General features: G+C 38.9%; 1 protein-coding gene across 4 annotated transcripts in view; it reads left to right on the top strand.

Annotated features, from left to right (window-relative positions):
• Nucleotides 1–15,974, top strand: part of DOCK10 (dedicator of cytokinesis 10) — a 385,846-nt gene that overhangs the window by 239,674 nt on the left and 130,198 nt on the right. For all 4 annotated transcript variants that reach the window (XM_089672577.1, XM_089672576.1, XM_089672575.1 and 1 more), the window contains exons 14-19: nucleotides 74–156; nucleotides 2,502–2,624; nucleotides 4,132–4,211; nucleotides 5,947–6,134; nucleotides 9,374–9,439; nucleotides 13,488–13,580. In XM_089672577.1, the coding sequence (XP_089528703.1) occupies nucleotides 74–156; nucleotides 2,502–2,624; nucleotides 4,132–4,211; nucleotides 5,947–6,134; nucleotides 9,374–9,439; nucleotides 13,488–13,580 (633 nt within the window). The remainder of the gene's footprint in view (nucleotides 1–73; nucleotides 157–2,501; nucleotides 2,625–4,131; nucleotides 4,212–5,946; nucleotides 6,135–9,373; nucleotides 9,440–13,487; nucleotides 13,581–15,974) is intronic.

Here is a 15,974-nt window from a genome sequence, read left to right as displayed (position 1 = left end):
TTAATCTTTCTTCCTTTTACTTGAAAGCATACAACAGTGATGGGACTCACACATTTTTTTAACGTTTTATCAGTCTGCACAGAAATTACTGAAGACAGCAAAGCAACATTGTAATCGGCTGGGAAAGTATCGGATGCCTTTTGTATGGGCTGTAAGGTAAATCAGTATTTGTTTAGTTTTGTTCAGTACATTTTAAACAGCAATTGTTTAGATCTTGTGCTGTTCAGGATTATTTACTTTCTGAATACAGTACCTTTTATTTTTTTATAACAGCACAATGTTTGCTTGAAAGGATATTACAAATAGGGTGCTCTTTATCACTGTAAGATTGTTACTTTTGTAACCTGATGTTTAAAGTGGAACTTTATACTAGTGGGGAAGGGTTACATCTTAAGTCTGGTTATTATTGCTATCTGTGTCCTGTTTGGGAAATGTCACCTTACTTGACAGCTTAGAGATACAAAAGAAAGTTTGAAGAAATGTTTCCACTACCTATGGTAGTTATCTGTGGAACAAGGATCCTCATTGAAAGATTTTCTAACTGCTTCACAAAACTATCACTTTTTTCCTTCACTTCAACCTATGGACAGTGAAAAGTCACCTGGATAGAGAGTTAGAATGAATCTCCAAGCAGGGTCACAGACAGCACAGGTTCTAACCTTTACCACTCTATCCAAAATTAGAAACCTATTTTAAAGCTATACTTATAAATTTTAATTTTATTTTGGAGTAGATCAGCCTTTCTCAACCTTTTCAACACAGTGGAAGACTTTAAATAACTTTCCAGTCTCAGGGAACCCCTGTTAAAAATGACTATATCTACAACTCATGATACATTAATGTGACGGTCAGCGGGATAAATTCTCCTTATGCCCTGTATACACAAACAGAAATTCACACAAAAAAATGCTGCTTTTAAAGTGATCGTACAATAATCTGATAGTTAGATACACAGCATTTGTCAGAAATTAATTGAAGGGACAAACATGAAAAATGTTGTCGTGCGATACCAGATCGTACGATTTTCGTTTAACCAGTACAGTTTTTGTCTGAAAATACAATACAAATACATTACATCACTTCCGAGTTTTTATGCTGTCGCATGAGAATTTTTGTAACTTTAGTAACTTCTTCACTTTCGATATAAGGCTAGTATCAACAAAAACCCAGAAGTTAATTTGTCCAATATTCTCAATGTGTATACAGGGCTTTACACTTGTGGTCATTAACCCCTTATTAAAAAGATTAATGGTGTTAGTGGGAACTTATTTAAAAGTCAGAAATTGCTTATTGCTCAAAGAACCCCTGGTAACCTCTGGAGGAACCCTAGGATTCCACAGAACCCTGGTTGAGAAACCCTGGTGTAGATATTCTTTTTAGGAGAATTATCTACCAGCTTCATACGCCTCTTGGCAGAATGCTGTGTCTGTTCAGCATCACTGAAAATGAATTGTGGGTATAGCGAGCGCTCAGAAAAACCAGCCGCTGGAACACTTCAAGGGATCACTAGACCTCATAACAGAGACATTATACATATATATAGTGCAGCGCTGTAATGTGATAAAATTAGTATAAATTCGTTCATAAAGTCTTTCTTGCAATAATAAAACCAAATATGTGCAGGCCTTCTCCTCATTAGGTGACTGGAATCAAATAGCAGAAATGCGCACTCACCGACCGCACATTTTAAATGCGCCTGTGTATGATATTATCCAGAAGACCAGCCAGGTATGCAGCTCCAGAAACCACACGGATCCTCCCTCTCCAACACTGACATCCGCCTTGGGTGTAGCAATACCTCCAGATCCAGAGGCCCTTGCTGTCCACAGCAAGCCGGCACGACAGACGTGGACCTTCACTCCCTCTGGGCTCTCATGCTGCTTATTTCCAGAAGGGGGATCCCTGTCTACCTATCATTTGGGGCGAGAGGGCCTCTGGATCTGGAGGTATTGCTACACCCAAGGTGGATGTCAGTGTTGGAGAGGGAGGATCCGTGTGGTTTCTGGAGCTGCATACCTGGCTGGTCTTCTGGATAATATCATACACAGGCGCATTTAAAATGTGCGGTCGGTGAGTGCGCATTTCTGCTATTTGATTCCAGTCACCTAATGAGGAGAAGGCCTGCACATATTTGGTTTTATTATTGCAAGAAAGACTTTATGAACAAATTTATACTAATTTTATCACATTACAGCGCTGCACTATATATATGTATAATGTTCAGCATCACTGTATGCTCATGTGATTGTCATATACAGGGCATGTCCACCAATAACTGATAACTTCATTATGTAAATGGATGCTACTGGGGTTGTCTCCAGTGATGCAATTTCTCCAATGTGATCCTATCACTGCCTCTTTAAATAAGCCATAGCAACATCACCACATTTCTTGAGACTGAATTCTCCATTTATACTTAGAACTGAAATTTCATCTGGAAAATATTCTTTATACATTCAGTGTATCAGTTCACTTTTTAAAATGTTCTTTCCCTGTTCTAGACCAGTATTTAAAGACAACTTTGGAAACATAGATCGAGAATCCAGGTTCTCCCCTCTTTTCAGACAAGACAGCAGCAAGATTTCAACAGACGATCTGGTTAAACTTGTGGCAGATTACAAAAGGTTGGATTAAGTAATGTGTCTGTGAAATGCATAAGCTACTGTAGTAACTAACTGATCAGCCTTATTTTCCTGAAAGGGAGGTTAGGTGCTATCTAATAGCTAATGAAGAATAAAAACGTTAATCTATTGAACAACTAAAAGTCCTTCTATCTATTACATTTTTGATAGTTCTAGAATGTTATTTTGCAATCCTCTTATTATAGCTCAAGTGTTTCAAACTATCTTGCCACATATTATTTACCAATAGCTGTACCTGCTTGCAGACCAGGAATCTTACCTAGACAACTACTGTATATCTGCAGTTTTCTTACAAGAAGTTCAGAACAAACCAAAACCAACAATGAATTTGCTTTAGTTAATGAAAAGACACAAGACCCTATTTACAAATGGTCTTGATGTTTTAGACTAGTTTTCCCCATTTATCGATTCTTTCAAAAACAAATCATACAAGGGAAACTGATCTCCCTGTACAATTGCAAGTTTCTATTTTTATCTTTCGCAGACAAGGAAAGGATCTTCATACAGCTTCCAGTTATAGATATATGCAATTTTAACATTAGCAAACATGTTGTCAAATAGATTTTACTATCAAAGGTGACACCGCCATTGTGTTGTCATTATTTAGAGTGCCTGAGCTGTGATAGTGGACTATAACACATGCATGTTTAAAGGATAAGTTCACCTTTTGGAGCATGTTAGATGTTACACACATATTTAGGGTGTAATGTGTAACATGCTCCAGCACATGTCCTACCCCCAGTGGGCAGGGGTTTCTCTCCTTGCACCTACTGTCACATTTTATAAACAGCATTGCTGTGCGGGGCTCCACTTTCACATCTGCTTCATTCATTATCAGGAATCTGTGTATGAAAAAACCACAGATCCCATTTGCCATCATGGCCTGAGAGCTGTAGGACTTGAACCTGAAATTTCACCTATGATCCACTGATAAGCAATGCAAGGCTTTGCAGGTTCTTTGGGAAAAACAATAATAAATGCACATTTTTTATCCCCCGAAAATATGTGCATTTATTATTTTTTTCCCAAAAGGTGAACTTGGGCTTCAAAATAAAGTGTACTGTTCTGTATAATTCAGCTTTGATTAAATAATTTCTAAACAGTATACTTGGGGTTTTAGTTCTAGACTCCTTAATTTAAAAACCCCCAGAAAACATGTACATAATCATTTTACAATGTCTCTTCTCAAAATTCTACTGTAGTGTTCATACAAACCTTAAATCACCTCTTTCTGATGTATGGCCTTAGTTGTTATTTCTGTTTTACAGCAACAATATTGATAAACCATATAAATGACAGGGGGAAACGTCACTATTGTACTATAAGTATGTTTTATGTCACTATTATATAATTTACTGTACATAAGGAATGTTAAAATGGGTGCATGCTTGATCAATAATAACATTTTGGGTACATAATTGTGCTTGTTATAAGTGATGGACCTATACATACATTTGCATTAAACAGTGATTATTTTGCTTATGTCCAGGGCGGAGAAGATAAGCAAAATACCAATTATTCCAGGAAACTTGGAAATATCAATAGACAATGTGCTGAAGGAACATTCAAGTAAGATATATTATAGTTTCACATCTAACTATTATAAAGATAAAATAAATTACCTTTAATCCAGGTAAAGGCAATATGTCTGTTTTTGTCCCCTTATTATGCACTTAAATATTTTTACATAAAGTGTGTAGGTGATATGTGGAATATGTTTCAGTTTAATTATGTTTCTCTTAATTAGGTAATGTGATTCCTCTAGGTCTAGAAACTTACATAGAATTTGTAATATCTTCAATATTTTGCTTTCATATAATCATAAATATGTTCAAATGCTTTATAAACCCTGTTCCTGTGTATTACGCATAATTAGATATGTGCATTGGGAAAGCCATCATTTCTTGTTGTATATGAAGGCTACACTATGATTGTGTTTTACTACTCTTTCTTGCAGTGCAAGTTTATGAGTTGTAGGACTCAATACAAAGCACGCCCTATATGGCGGATATCCCATCTAAACATAATGTCCCTAGAATTCAAGGCTAAGTTCACCTTTTGGACAAAAATATTAAATGCACATTTTTGGCAGGTAAAAAAATGTGCATTTATTATTTTTGTCCAAAGGAGCCTGGAAAACATTGCACTGATGATCAGTAGATCTCTGATACCATGCAGGACCTGTCAGAATATCTGCTTGCCATATGGGATGTACAAGCAAGCAGAGATTCTGACAGGAAGCTTCAATGAACTACCACGGCGCTCCACAGCGCCATGGTAGTTAATTGAAAACTACAAGCCCACGACCACTAAGGCTGTTGGGGCTTGCAATTCATTCATTCAGGCTGTTTTCAAGTTTGACAGCTAGTATGAAGAAACTTTTCCCCGTACTATCTGTCACAGGTGGGAGGGAGACCGGGTGCGGCTGCAGCAATGGGAACATGTTACCTATTCCACCCTAAAAACGGGTGGAACACGTAACATGTTCCAAAGATGTACTTATCCTTTAAACATGCATTTAAAAAAAATTTATGGAGCTCTATTATCAACAAATACTTGACATCAGCCATAATGGGACTTATGCATAAAAATCATGTCACTGGGCAGGTTTGTAAAATGAAAGTGGTTGCCGCAACCTTGCACACCTGTGCACAGACCACAGCCACATGCACTGTCAAACAATCTTCCAAAAGAAGGTTAGCAACTACCCATGCCATCTGCATAAAATCTTCTTAACAATGAACAAATATTGATGTGTTTCAGCCTAGGTGGGCTTTAGTCATATTGGTGCATTGTTCCCCCTACCTCATTGGGAAAGTTTATTTTGCCCATAGAAATCAATCAGAACATCTGTTTAAATTTCAGCTTGTACTGCAGAAATGACAATTTAAAACTGATTGGTTTCAGTTGGCAACAATACATTTTCTTTATCATCTTTGTTTTATAAATACCATGCAGTATAAAATGCTTTATGGCTGAGTGAATAGTGATTCTAAATGTGCTGTTTGTTTAATATGTGCATATAGCATGTGTGTGGAATGTGCATTTTATGTATGTAAGACTCAGCTTTCTATCTGAAACTGTAAAATGATAGGTTTGAGAATCCAATCATATGCAGACTTTCATTCTCCAAATGATGTTTCCAGTACAGGTCTGAATTTGTTTCATTACTCTGTGCCAAGACAGGTGGTTCTTATTTCAAACCATGATAAATGAAGCCTTGTGTGACAGTGTTGGCAGTTGATCTGTGAGATGCTTTGAAGCTGGCATACACCCCACTATGATTTGTATCACTGTTTTCCAGATTGTCTTACCTCATCTTTAGTTCCAATTAAGCCATTTAGTGAACCAGAGAAATGTTTGCCCACTGTGGAAGTTGAAGAATTTGTACAGTCATCAACCAAATACTGTCAGCCTTACAGATCTTACAAGAACCAAATATACATTTACCCCAAACACCTGAAGTTTGACAGCCAGAAATGCTTTAACAAGGTAGGATGCCATGTGTGGATTTGTCTAGGCCATGATACATTAGAGTGATTCTTAAACTTAGTAGTACATAGTGAAAGTCTGTTTTAAAGTAAAAATGTCACAAACTGGGAAACACATACAGACAGCTGAAGTTATATTCTAATTTGTGTTTTTCCTACAATGCTCCCTCCTGTCTCTCTTTTGTTATTCTAATGGATGGGCTATACCATTGACCAATTCAAATGTGTGAATTGCCCATATTTGTGTTAAACTTTCATTAAACTGAATCTGTCACCAAAAAAGCCAAAAAGAGACAGACTTTAAAAGTAATAAGTGCCATTCACACTGCTGGCGAAAAAGAAATCTTTGCTCACTTGCAGAGCTGCCCCCACAATTAGAATCTTTAGCACACTTCTTGTTGTGTTGAATCCCTGAGTCTTCCTGCTGCATGCTGTGGTTCCACCTGCTGGCTGTTGCGTCACTAGTGTGTCTCTGCAGCTATAAAGGAAAAAGTTATGTAGTTGTCGCCAAAAGCAGCAGGGAGACTCAAGTATATGATGCACCCAGCAATGTCAGATGCTGAAGATTCTACTGGCAGGTCTAGCTTTGGAAGAGAACAATGATCCCATTATTCACCAACTGATGAACTGATAAGTATATTTATTGTACTTTTAAAGCTTGACTTTTTTAGGTACAATATTGCTTTAAGTGTTTAAAATCCAATGTAGCCAGATATCTGTTTTTCTCAGATTATGTATAATGGGCATTTGGTAAAATGTATGTCCTTTCTTTTTCAGAACTACAGTATGTTGCTTAAAATGTAGTTAAAGCGTTATTAAATCAAAAACCACAAAATGTAATATATTGCAACTTACCAATCATAAGATGTGGTGGTTGTATTAATTTTGTTATTTTAGGCTTTTGTCCCTCTGTTTTCACCTGGTGATCTGGCCAGGAACACACCTTCTGTATTAGAGTACCCCCACTCTGGATGGAGGAGCAAAGGGGCTCCTTTGGGAAGCAGCATTGTCAGCTTGGGGGTAAGGGAGTGATAGATGTACTAGGAGATTTAGGTATACTAACAAATTGAAGCCAAACTCCAGCTCATACTGCAGTTATACAGTACATGCATTTACAGCAACAGTTTTTTTTTGTTTTTGTTTTTTTTTTGGATAAAGGTTTACATAAATAATAAAAGCTGACCATTGCAAACATTCCTGTCAGTGGTAAATGGTTTGTCTCAACACTCTAAACTTCTACAATTGCTGGTGACCTACTGGCTGTATCCTTAGGTGAAGATAAGAGAAAGGAAACCCTAAAAAGAAAACATACAGCCATCACATCTAATGCAGGCCATAGATTATGCAGTTTTCTTTCCTGCAACCCGTGAAAATCACTCAATTCCCTTGTCAACACAGTCAGTGTTGATGGGGAATCCTTCCCGTGGAGCTATTGTGTTCTCCTGCCAGGAATGCACAGGGAGCGGTCAATCGATGGATCGACATTAGTAAATCAAACTGCCCATAAATGGATTGAATCTTGGCTGGTCCCTGCTGAACTGGCCAAGATTTAAACCATCTATGGCTGTCTTAAGAATTGGTAAGGAGCAATGCAATAACTGTTTGCTTTTGGCTTTAATACTAATTTAATATGGTCAAAGCTATCTGTATTAGATGGTTGTCTCCTGTCAACAAAATCCCATTTAATGTTTTCTTACACAAGGTTATAGGTGTAAATGATAATTACCCAGAAATACATGTATCCTAGGAAAGACCTTTTGTCATTTATATATCTAAAAGAACATGACCTGAAAGCATGCCCCTTTGGACTTCATCCATCACCGTAGTCACTGATGTGGCACCTCACTTCGCTGATCAGAACAGCCTGTTCTGTGCTGGTGGTGCCCAACAGACTGAAAAAGATCTGTGCACAGGTGGCTACTCATGGCTAGCCAAAGTTTTCATGATGCTCTAATGGCTCATTAAATGGTTCAATTACCGTATTTATTCGAGTATAACGCGCACACGTGTATAATGCGCACCCCTAATTTTCGATTAAAAATCGGTATAAAATTTTGTTTCACTTTTTGAAGAACCAAAAATATGAAGAACACTGAATTGTGCAAAACAGCAATGCTTACCGTAACGTGTGGGCAAGGCGAGGAAAGGAAATGAAGAGGCGACCATATGTTACAGCGGATAAGAATTCTCACCCCCAGTGTATCTCGCCAGTTCGGGCCGCCCACTGTACGCGACGAGGGGACATAGAAAAAAAAAAACGATCCCCTGTTTTCGCCGCCCCTTAAAGGGGCGGGGCCGGCACAGGGGACGTTTTTTTTTCTTCGCCCTCGTGTACAGTGAGCACCTGCGCCCTCAATGGACCGGCCGCCACTGCGTCACCCCACCAGTGCATCTCGCCAGTTCGGGCCGCCCACTGTACGCGACGAGGGGACGTAGAAAAAAAAAAACGATCCCCTGTTTTCTCCGCCCCTTAAAGGGGCGGGGCCGGCACAGGGGAAGTTTTTTTTTCTTCGCCCTCGCGTACAGTGAGCGCCTGCGCCCTCAATGGATCGGCCGCCACTGCGTCACCCCACCCCAGCCCTCGTTTATAACGCGCACCCAAACTTTGATTTCTTTTTTTGGTAGAAAATTTTGCGCGTTATACTCGAATAAATACGGGTACTCAGAAATACCAATGCGTTTGGAACAGTTGGCTTTCACATTGTAAAAAATGCATGCTTACATATTGTTGATAGAAAGTTTTTTCAATTTATCATATTTGTCATAAAGCAAAAATATGGTATGAATATTCTCAATTGTTCATGATTGCAAATGGAGATTTTCCAGTTTCTTTGTTTCCATTATGCAAGTAGGTGACAATTATTTCCTTTTCTATGAGTGAAGAGAAATAAGTATTTCAGCTTAATGACACGTTCACATGTCAGCCAAGTTGGATAGAACATTCTGGCTGTCCCAAGATATGATGTGATTACATTTGGGCAGTTCTCTTGATGCCCATTATTAATGAGACATCTGACCATCTATGATCATGACCAGCCCTATATCAGAAAATTAGGGAATGTAATGTGCATGAATGTTCATGAATTACACTCTTGCTCTCTGAACACATTTTGAAATAATTGTATTCTGTCTTTTAAAGAAACAAAACTGAGTCATGGGATTGGATTTTTTGCAGTTATTGCAGGGATCTATTTCCTTCACATCTATACCAAATTAAAGCATTCATCATTTATCTTGCAGGCAAGGAACATAATGGTGTGTATTGAGTTTAGGAGCTCTGATGAAGAAGGAAGTCAACCCTTAAAGGTGACCTGTTGAAAAAAAAGTCCTGTTTGTTATTTTCTGTTAACCAAAATATATTGTATGATAAATGGCACATTTTTTAGTACATGTGAATCAGGCTAATTCGACACATCCTATGTGGGGGAAAGGTGATAATAAGCACTTCTGACACTGGAGAATGTCAAAATCAAGGTGCTTGCATTGCTTTAGCCAAAATGTCCCTAGATTCCTTGAGCCTGAGGCCTCTGGCACACCTTTTCTGCAATTCTTTGACCATTAGATAGGAGGAAATCAGTTCTGAAACGTTTGCCAGATAGTCCATATTTGCTTATTGAGAGTTCTTGGCTCTGGGGTACTTAGTAGACTAAAATTAAATATGTTCAGGGCCCCCTAGGTGCCTTCTTTTAGGTTCTTCTTTAACTTTGGTTACTTTAGCTATGAGAGAAGCCATTATTATATCTGCTAATAGTAGACCTACAGAAGAGATGCATATCACCCTTTTGTCTATGGTTGTGTGATCCTGAATATGCACTTGATGTTTGTGATCATAGTATCACATGCCTTGTTGGGAGCAATGATCCCTTAGTAAGGGCAATGGCCAGTCAGTGTACCATGATCACTTAAATGCTATTTTTTTATAGTCCATGGAAGGTTTAGAACATTGGTCAGGTTTTTATCACAGTTTGTCTGTAATTAGTTTTTTGCTATTCTGCTTACTACTTCTGGACTCTCAGATTACATTTCCTGCTGCCTGTGGAGACCTATTAACTATGCTTTTACATGAGATGCCTTACCATGTAGATATTTTGCCCTGGACCTTTATCCAAAATGATCTTATGGATTTGTGAAAAAATGTATTAAATTAATTTTTAAAAAATGGAAAAATGAAGACAGTTGTATTTATATCCAATATACAAAAATATACAATCCACTCTTAGGTGTTAGAAGCTTCAGCATGTAGCAAAGCAGGCTACAGTATATCCTTATACATGAGACACTGTACCAATAATAAAATGTAAAGTGTGGTGCTACAAAACAAATGTACAGTAATCCATATTAGTGCATATGAGTGCAACAAAAAGTACACACTTAGTGCAAAGTAGACAAATTAAGACAATTTAGTATTTTTTCCAAACACACAATGTGTGAACTACTATATGCCAAGCATAAATTAAGTGATAGTGTACAAATAAAGTGCAAATGTGAAGTCCATTCAGATCAAATTTCCATACAAGGACTTTGCGCTAATAGAAATCTCGCAACCATTCTGGAGTTCATGTTTGCACTTTATTTGTACACATTATTTTTGGTTGGTCTATAGTATTTTCAAACATTGGGGGAGATTACATAAAACTGGAGCACTCTGGTGCAGCTGTGCATGGTAGCCAATCAGCTTCTATCTTCACCTTCTTCAATTAGGCTTTGAGAATAAAACTTGGAATCTGACTGGTTTCTTTGCAGAGCTGTACCAGATTTTACACACTTCCGTTTTAGTAAATCTGCCACATTGTGTGTTTGTAATGATATATTGTCTTCAGGGGCAGACTGACCATTTGAGCACTCGGGCATTGCCCGAGGGCCCAGGGTCAGTGGGGGGTCCCATGAAATGCCCCTGGCACCTTTTTAAGAGGCTTTTTTTGTGTGCTTTGAGTGTGGGCAAGGACACAGGGGCCCCATGATCCCCTATTGCCCAGGGGCCCCATGAGTTGTCAGTCCACCCCTGACTGTCTTCATTTGTATACTTTGCACTAAGTATGTACTTTTTGTTGCACTCATTTTATTTATTGCAAATTTGTTTTATAGTGCTGCAGTTTGCATTTTAAAGTTGTATTTATGTGGATAAAGATATATGCTTTCATTTAGAAAAATACGACATTGTAGCAAAGTGGTTTTCTCCAGATATTTAACATTAATCGAGAAAATATAATTTCCAGTGTGAAAAAATGGCTTATATTTATAGTTTTTTTGAGCTCTCCAAATGTTGTTTATCCACTTGCCGCCCATAGGATGTCATATGACGTATTAGGGTTTCAGTGGAGATATCTGGATGATGCTTACAGCTACAAGCATCAGCCAGATATCTTTTTTCTCAGCCAGCTATTCCCTCCTGTGTAAAATCCTTTATAGTGGCTCATTAGCCACTGGATTGCTTACAGGCGGCGGGAGGGGATGTCCAACAGTGCTTCTGCATGCTCTCCCATGTGATTGTCCAGATCGATCAGATCGTCCCCGGCCATCTCTTTGACCCTGGGAAGCCGGAAGCGATGTCACTTCTGGCTCTGGCAGATGTAAACACTGCTATTTTTTTGCTGGAAAGCAGAGATTTTTTTCAATCTAATGCTTTACAGCGTATCGGAGAGATTCAGGGTCTTATAGACCCCAGATCTCTCTATAAAGAGGACCTGTCATGCCTTAGTCCTATTACAAGGGATGTTTACATTTTTACAAAGCATTGCCTATTGAGATTTGGCGCCACGAGCACGAGCAATGTGCAACTTTACAGCATGATGTGCTTGGTATCTCTTTAGTAGGCGTAACACCATCGTTTATATTTTACTAAAAAATTGGGTGATATATTGTGGTTTTTTGCATTAAAAATCTTTAAAGTTTTTTTAAATCCCCTGTTGGTTTTGGTGGTAGCCAATCGCAACCCATTCAAGTAAAAGGGGCCACTCTGCAAGCATCCTGCAATTGCATGCTTCTGTGGGGTCTAAAGGTTTAAAGCAGATGGTGAGAAAGCAACACAACTCTGCCTGCTTTAACCCCTTATTTGCTGTACTGCATAAGGTGGCAGACAGGGGAGGACTGACCATTTGGAAACTCGGGCACTGCCCGAGGACCCAGGGTCAGGAGGGGGCCCAATGAGATGCCCCTGGTACCTTTTTCATAGGCTTTTTTGAGTTTGGGCAAGGACACAGGGGCCCCATGATCCCCTATTGCCCTGGGGCCCCATGAGTTGTCAGTCCGCTCCTGGTTGCAGGGCACTTGTAGAGAAGACTCATTCACTTGAATGTATCATGCTTGACAGGTGCTATACCCACCAACCATAACAGGGTGTATAACTCCTGCTGCAGCTGTGACATGTATAAACCCCTGGTCACTGTAGCTAAAGGGGGTATGGTTGGGGCAGAGGTGGTAAAAACATATTTAACTATGAGGTTTTACCATCCCCCCAGACAAATGTAAATGAACTCTTACTTTACTAAGCTCCCTATAAGGTGGCTTTCACACTGATGTGCTGCAGTTTACCTGCACTGTGGGTGCAGCACAGCGCATCTGTGACTTTCTAGAGCTTTGCTATAGACTTCTATTACATCCTGAAGGTGTGGTGCACTTTCTGAAAGCACACCAAAACTCCTGTGTTCAGGAGTTTTGGTGCACTTTCAGAAAGAGCGCCACACCTGCAGGATATAATACAGTTTTATGGCTAAGAGCAGCAAACCCACAGGAAAGTTGCAAGTACACTGCAGTGCACCCGCAGTGTAGGTAAGCTGCAGCAAATCAGTGTGAAAGCAGCCCTATATGAATATACCCAGTGTATTGCTTCACACTGACCTGAAGAGCTCTTCTTTCCTGCTGCTGGCACTACTCTGGCGACCGCTAGCCGGGATAAGAGGTGGAGTGCAGTGTGTATCACTCCACACTGGTTTATGCAGCTCTTGCTCCCTACTACAGCTCCAACTTTACAAGTAGCTATTCTGCATTGCACTCAGTTTTATGCTCTGGTATGGAAGGTCAGCAATCCCAGACTGAGATCTATCATTCTCCTGGCCCCAGTCTACTGGTAGATGGCGATTTACGGGTTGCTGACCCCTGCCTGAAAGGATTCTTCTTCTGGATTCTGCATGGAGTGAGCCTGTATATCTCCAACAGTGCAATATCTCCTGAGCACAAAGTTCGAACATAGTAAAATATTTGCTTTATGGAAAATATAGACATATGCTGCCTCATAGACACATCACTGACTATAACGAGAGTATGCAAGCTCATTTGTTTTTTAAGTTTATCTGGCTGTTTCATGAATGATCACATTTATGACATTATATTTGTTGCTGTGTTTTTCTTTCTACAGTGTATTTATGGGAAACCTGGTGGCCCATTGTTTACCACAGCAGCCTATACCACTATTCTTCACCACTCTCAGAACCCAGACTTTTATGATGAGGTCAGTCAGTATCACATATTTAGCAGCTTGTGTTTATACAGAATTGTTAAAAATGTTCTCAAATGCTGCAGAAATATGCAAAGATCAGGGCTTTTGATGCATCTGCATATCTCAGTGTGCTGTAAACTGAAAGAACATAACCAATGATGTTAAACCAGAATACATGGACTGATGCCAATGGTGGTCCATGTATGCAGATAAACCTCCATTGGGCACCTTAAATAACAAGCCTGATAAGTGGAGTTGTAGCATCAGGTCACAGCACAGTTCATTTATGAAAAGTTGACAAAGGAAAGTAGCTGTGTTGGCCAGGGGAGTAACTGCAACATTTTGACAGGCTGCTCTCCCTGGCCTGGAAAGTTATATTTAGGGTGGTGAGTAAGTTGCATTTGAAGAGCACCATGTTGACAAGTGGGCACTTACTAAGACTAAAACTGTTCTAGAAGGTCTGCTTTGTGGTTTCTCAAACCAGTGGATCAACAGCACTGTGATGCAGTCTACATAATCACCAGCTAAATCACCAGATACCTCTACATTTCCAGATCTTCAACTCTACCTTTTTTTAGGCCTTGAAGAAGGGGACAGTTTCAGCCTCCGAAATGCATTCGCTACTACACCTAATCAATAAACTTCTTTTGAATATTTGAGTAGCACCTTAGGGTGTGGTGCCTCAGTCTCTGAAGTTTGCTTTGTAGAAAAAGGTTGTCTTGCAGAAAGTGAGATGCACTTTAGAGACAAAAAAGAGACTGCTTTAAAATGAAAAACACTGCATTACTGTAGATAGACTGGCCAAAAAGATGCTGCCATGAACAAATACAAGCATATCTCTAGTGAGAACAAGAGAGACGCTGACTTTAAGAAAGGGCTTGCCTATTGACATGCAGTGCTACACAGGGGTAGCTTCCTTTTGCTCTTCCAGCAAGCTACAAACCCATTCATGTGACCTCTAAGGTCACCTCAGGAAATTAGATCTCTACAGTCAGTCCATGATGAGAAAAGAACATCAAGCTTTACTGTGTAGGTCTTCAAGCCAGTAATATTAATTTCAACACTAATGGCGTTCCACATAATTAGTCAAGGAGATCATCTGCTGAGTGTATTTTAGAAATTAGCTGACATTTTCTTATTGTCTTATTTCTTATGGAAGCTGATGTTTGAAGGCATTTATAGAAATATGGTTGAAGAGTACAGATTTATTCATGTATTTACTGGAAAGCCATTACAAGCCATAAAGGGTTTGTGGTGTAACAAAATAAGGCAATCATGTATTTATTTATAATAACTCTATACCACCATTTTTAATCAGGTATTTAGTAAATTACTGATGCCTTTCTCTAATGTACTCAGAAGTTGAAACTAATGAGTCAGTCACTGAGACTAAACCACTGTTTGATAGCTTTGCTGCCATCACATGTTACAACTGCCACAGAGGGACCAGAAGAAAAAGTGGTCCATTAGGGGGATAATACGAGAGCTTTTATGGAGCTAAGTATTTAGGATAGGGAAGGGCTTTAAGGTGATTAGGGAGACTAGACCCCAATTAAAATGCCTTACTGGTGTGGTACAACAAAATGCCCTTTGGTGCTGCTTACATCAGATCAGGATGATTATACAATTGATGCCAAAAAGGGTGAAACTAGAGAAAATGAGGAAGTGAATGATGAAATGTAGCAAGCACCAGAGAAAATGAGTGCCTATGCTTGCATAACATACTGTATGTGTTCAGAAAGTTCTTGATGAAACAGACTGATCAATTGATACCATGACAAGAGGATATATAGAGTATGTGTACATGGAACAAAAACTGATAAACATAAACTGTTGCCCAGATAAGGTCTTTTAAAAGGGTCCCTCTGAAATCCTGACCAGTGGTTATAAGAACTGCATGACATCCATTACACACTGTATATGGAGTTTGTTCACGTTCTATAGGTGCAGTATTTATGATATCAGTTTATATATTCCTTAAATAGAACTAAAATGTACCAAGAACACTTGTATATTTATATACTCCTGGCATGGAGTCATCAGTCTCTGCTACAGAGGAACTTACTATATAATGTCCCTACAACAGTCATACATGCTTGCACACATATAAAAATATAATATACATTACCTTGACACATATTGTATATACACAGAGTTTATGTTTTAATATATAGCTAGTATCTGTAATGATAATATACAACAATTAATAGCAATCATCAGATATTGCCTTAGTAGTTTAAAATAGCCAGACAAATGAAAGCTGCTTACTATACAGTTGCTATGTATAAATGTGTGTCTTTGCTTTTTGCCCCATAATACTAAATAAAGCCTTGTGTGCTTTCATTTCTAATTTTACTGTCCACTCATCTGTTTCTGTGTAAAAAAGCAAAGGAGATTTTACCAGCT

Source organism: Staurois parvus, unplaced genomic scaffold, assembly GCF_062004578.1.
Source record: "Staurois parvus isolate SC_StPar_1 unplaced genomic scaffold, SC_StPar_1.0 ptg000131l, whole genome shotgun sequence".
Lineage (NCBI taxonomy): Eukaryota > Metazoa > Chordata > Amphibia > Anura > Ranidae > Staurois > Staurois parvus.
The sequence above is the reverse complement of the archived record's forward strand: the minus strand, read 5'-3'. Positions and strand labels throughout refer to the sequence as shown.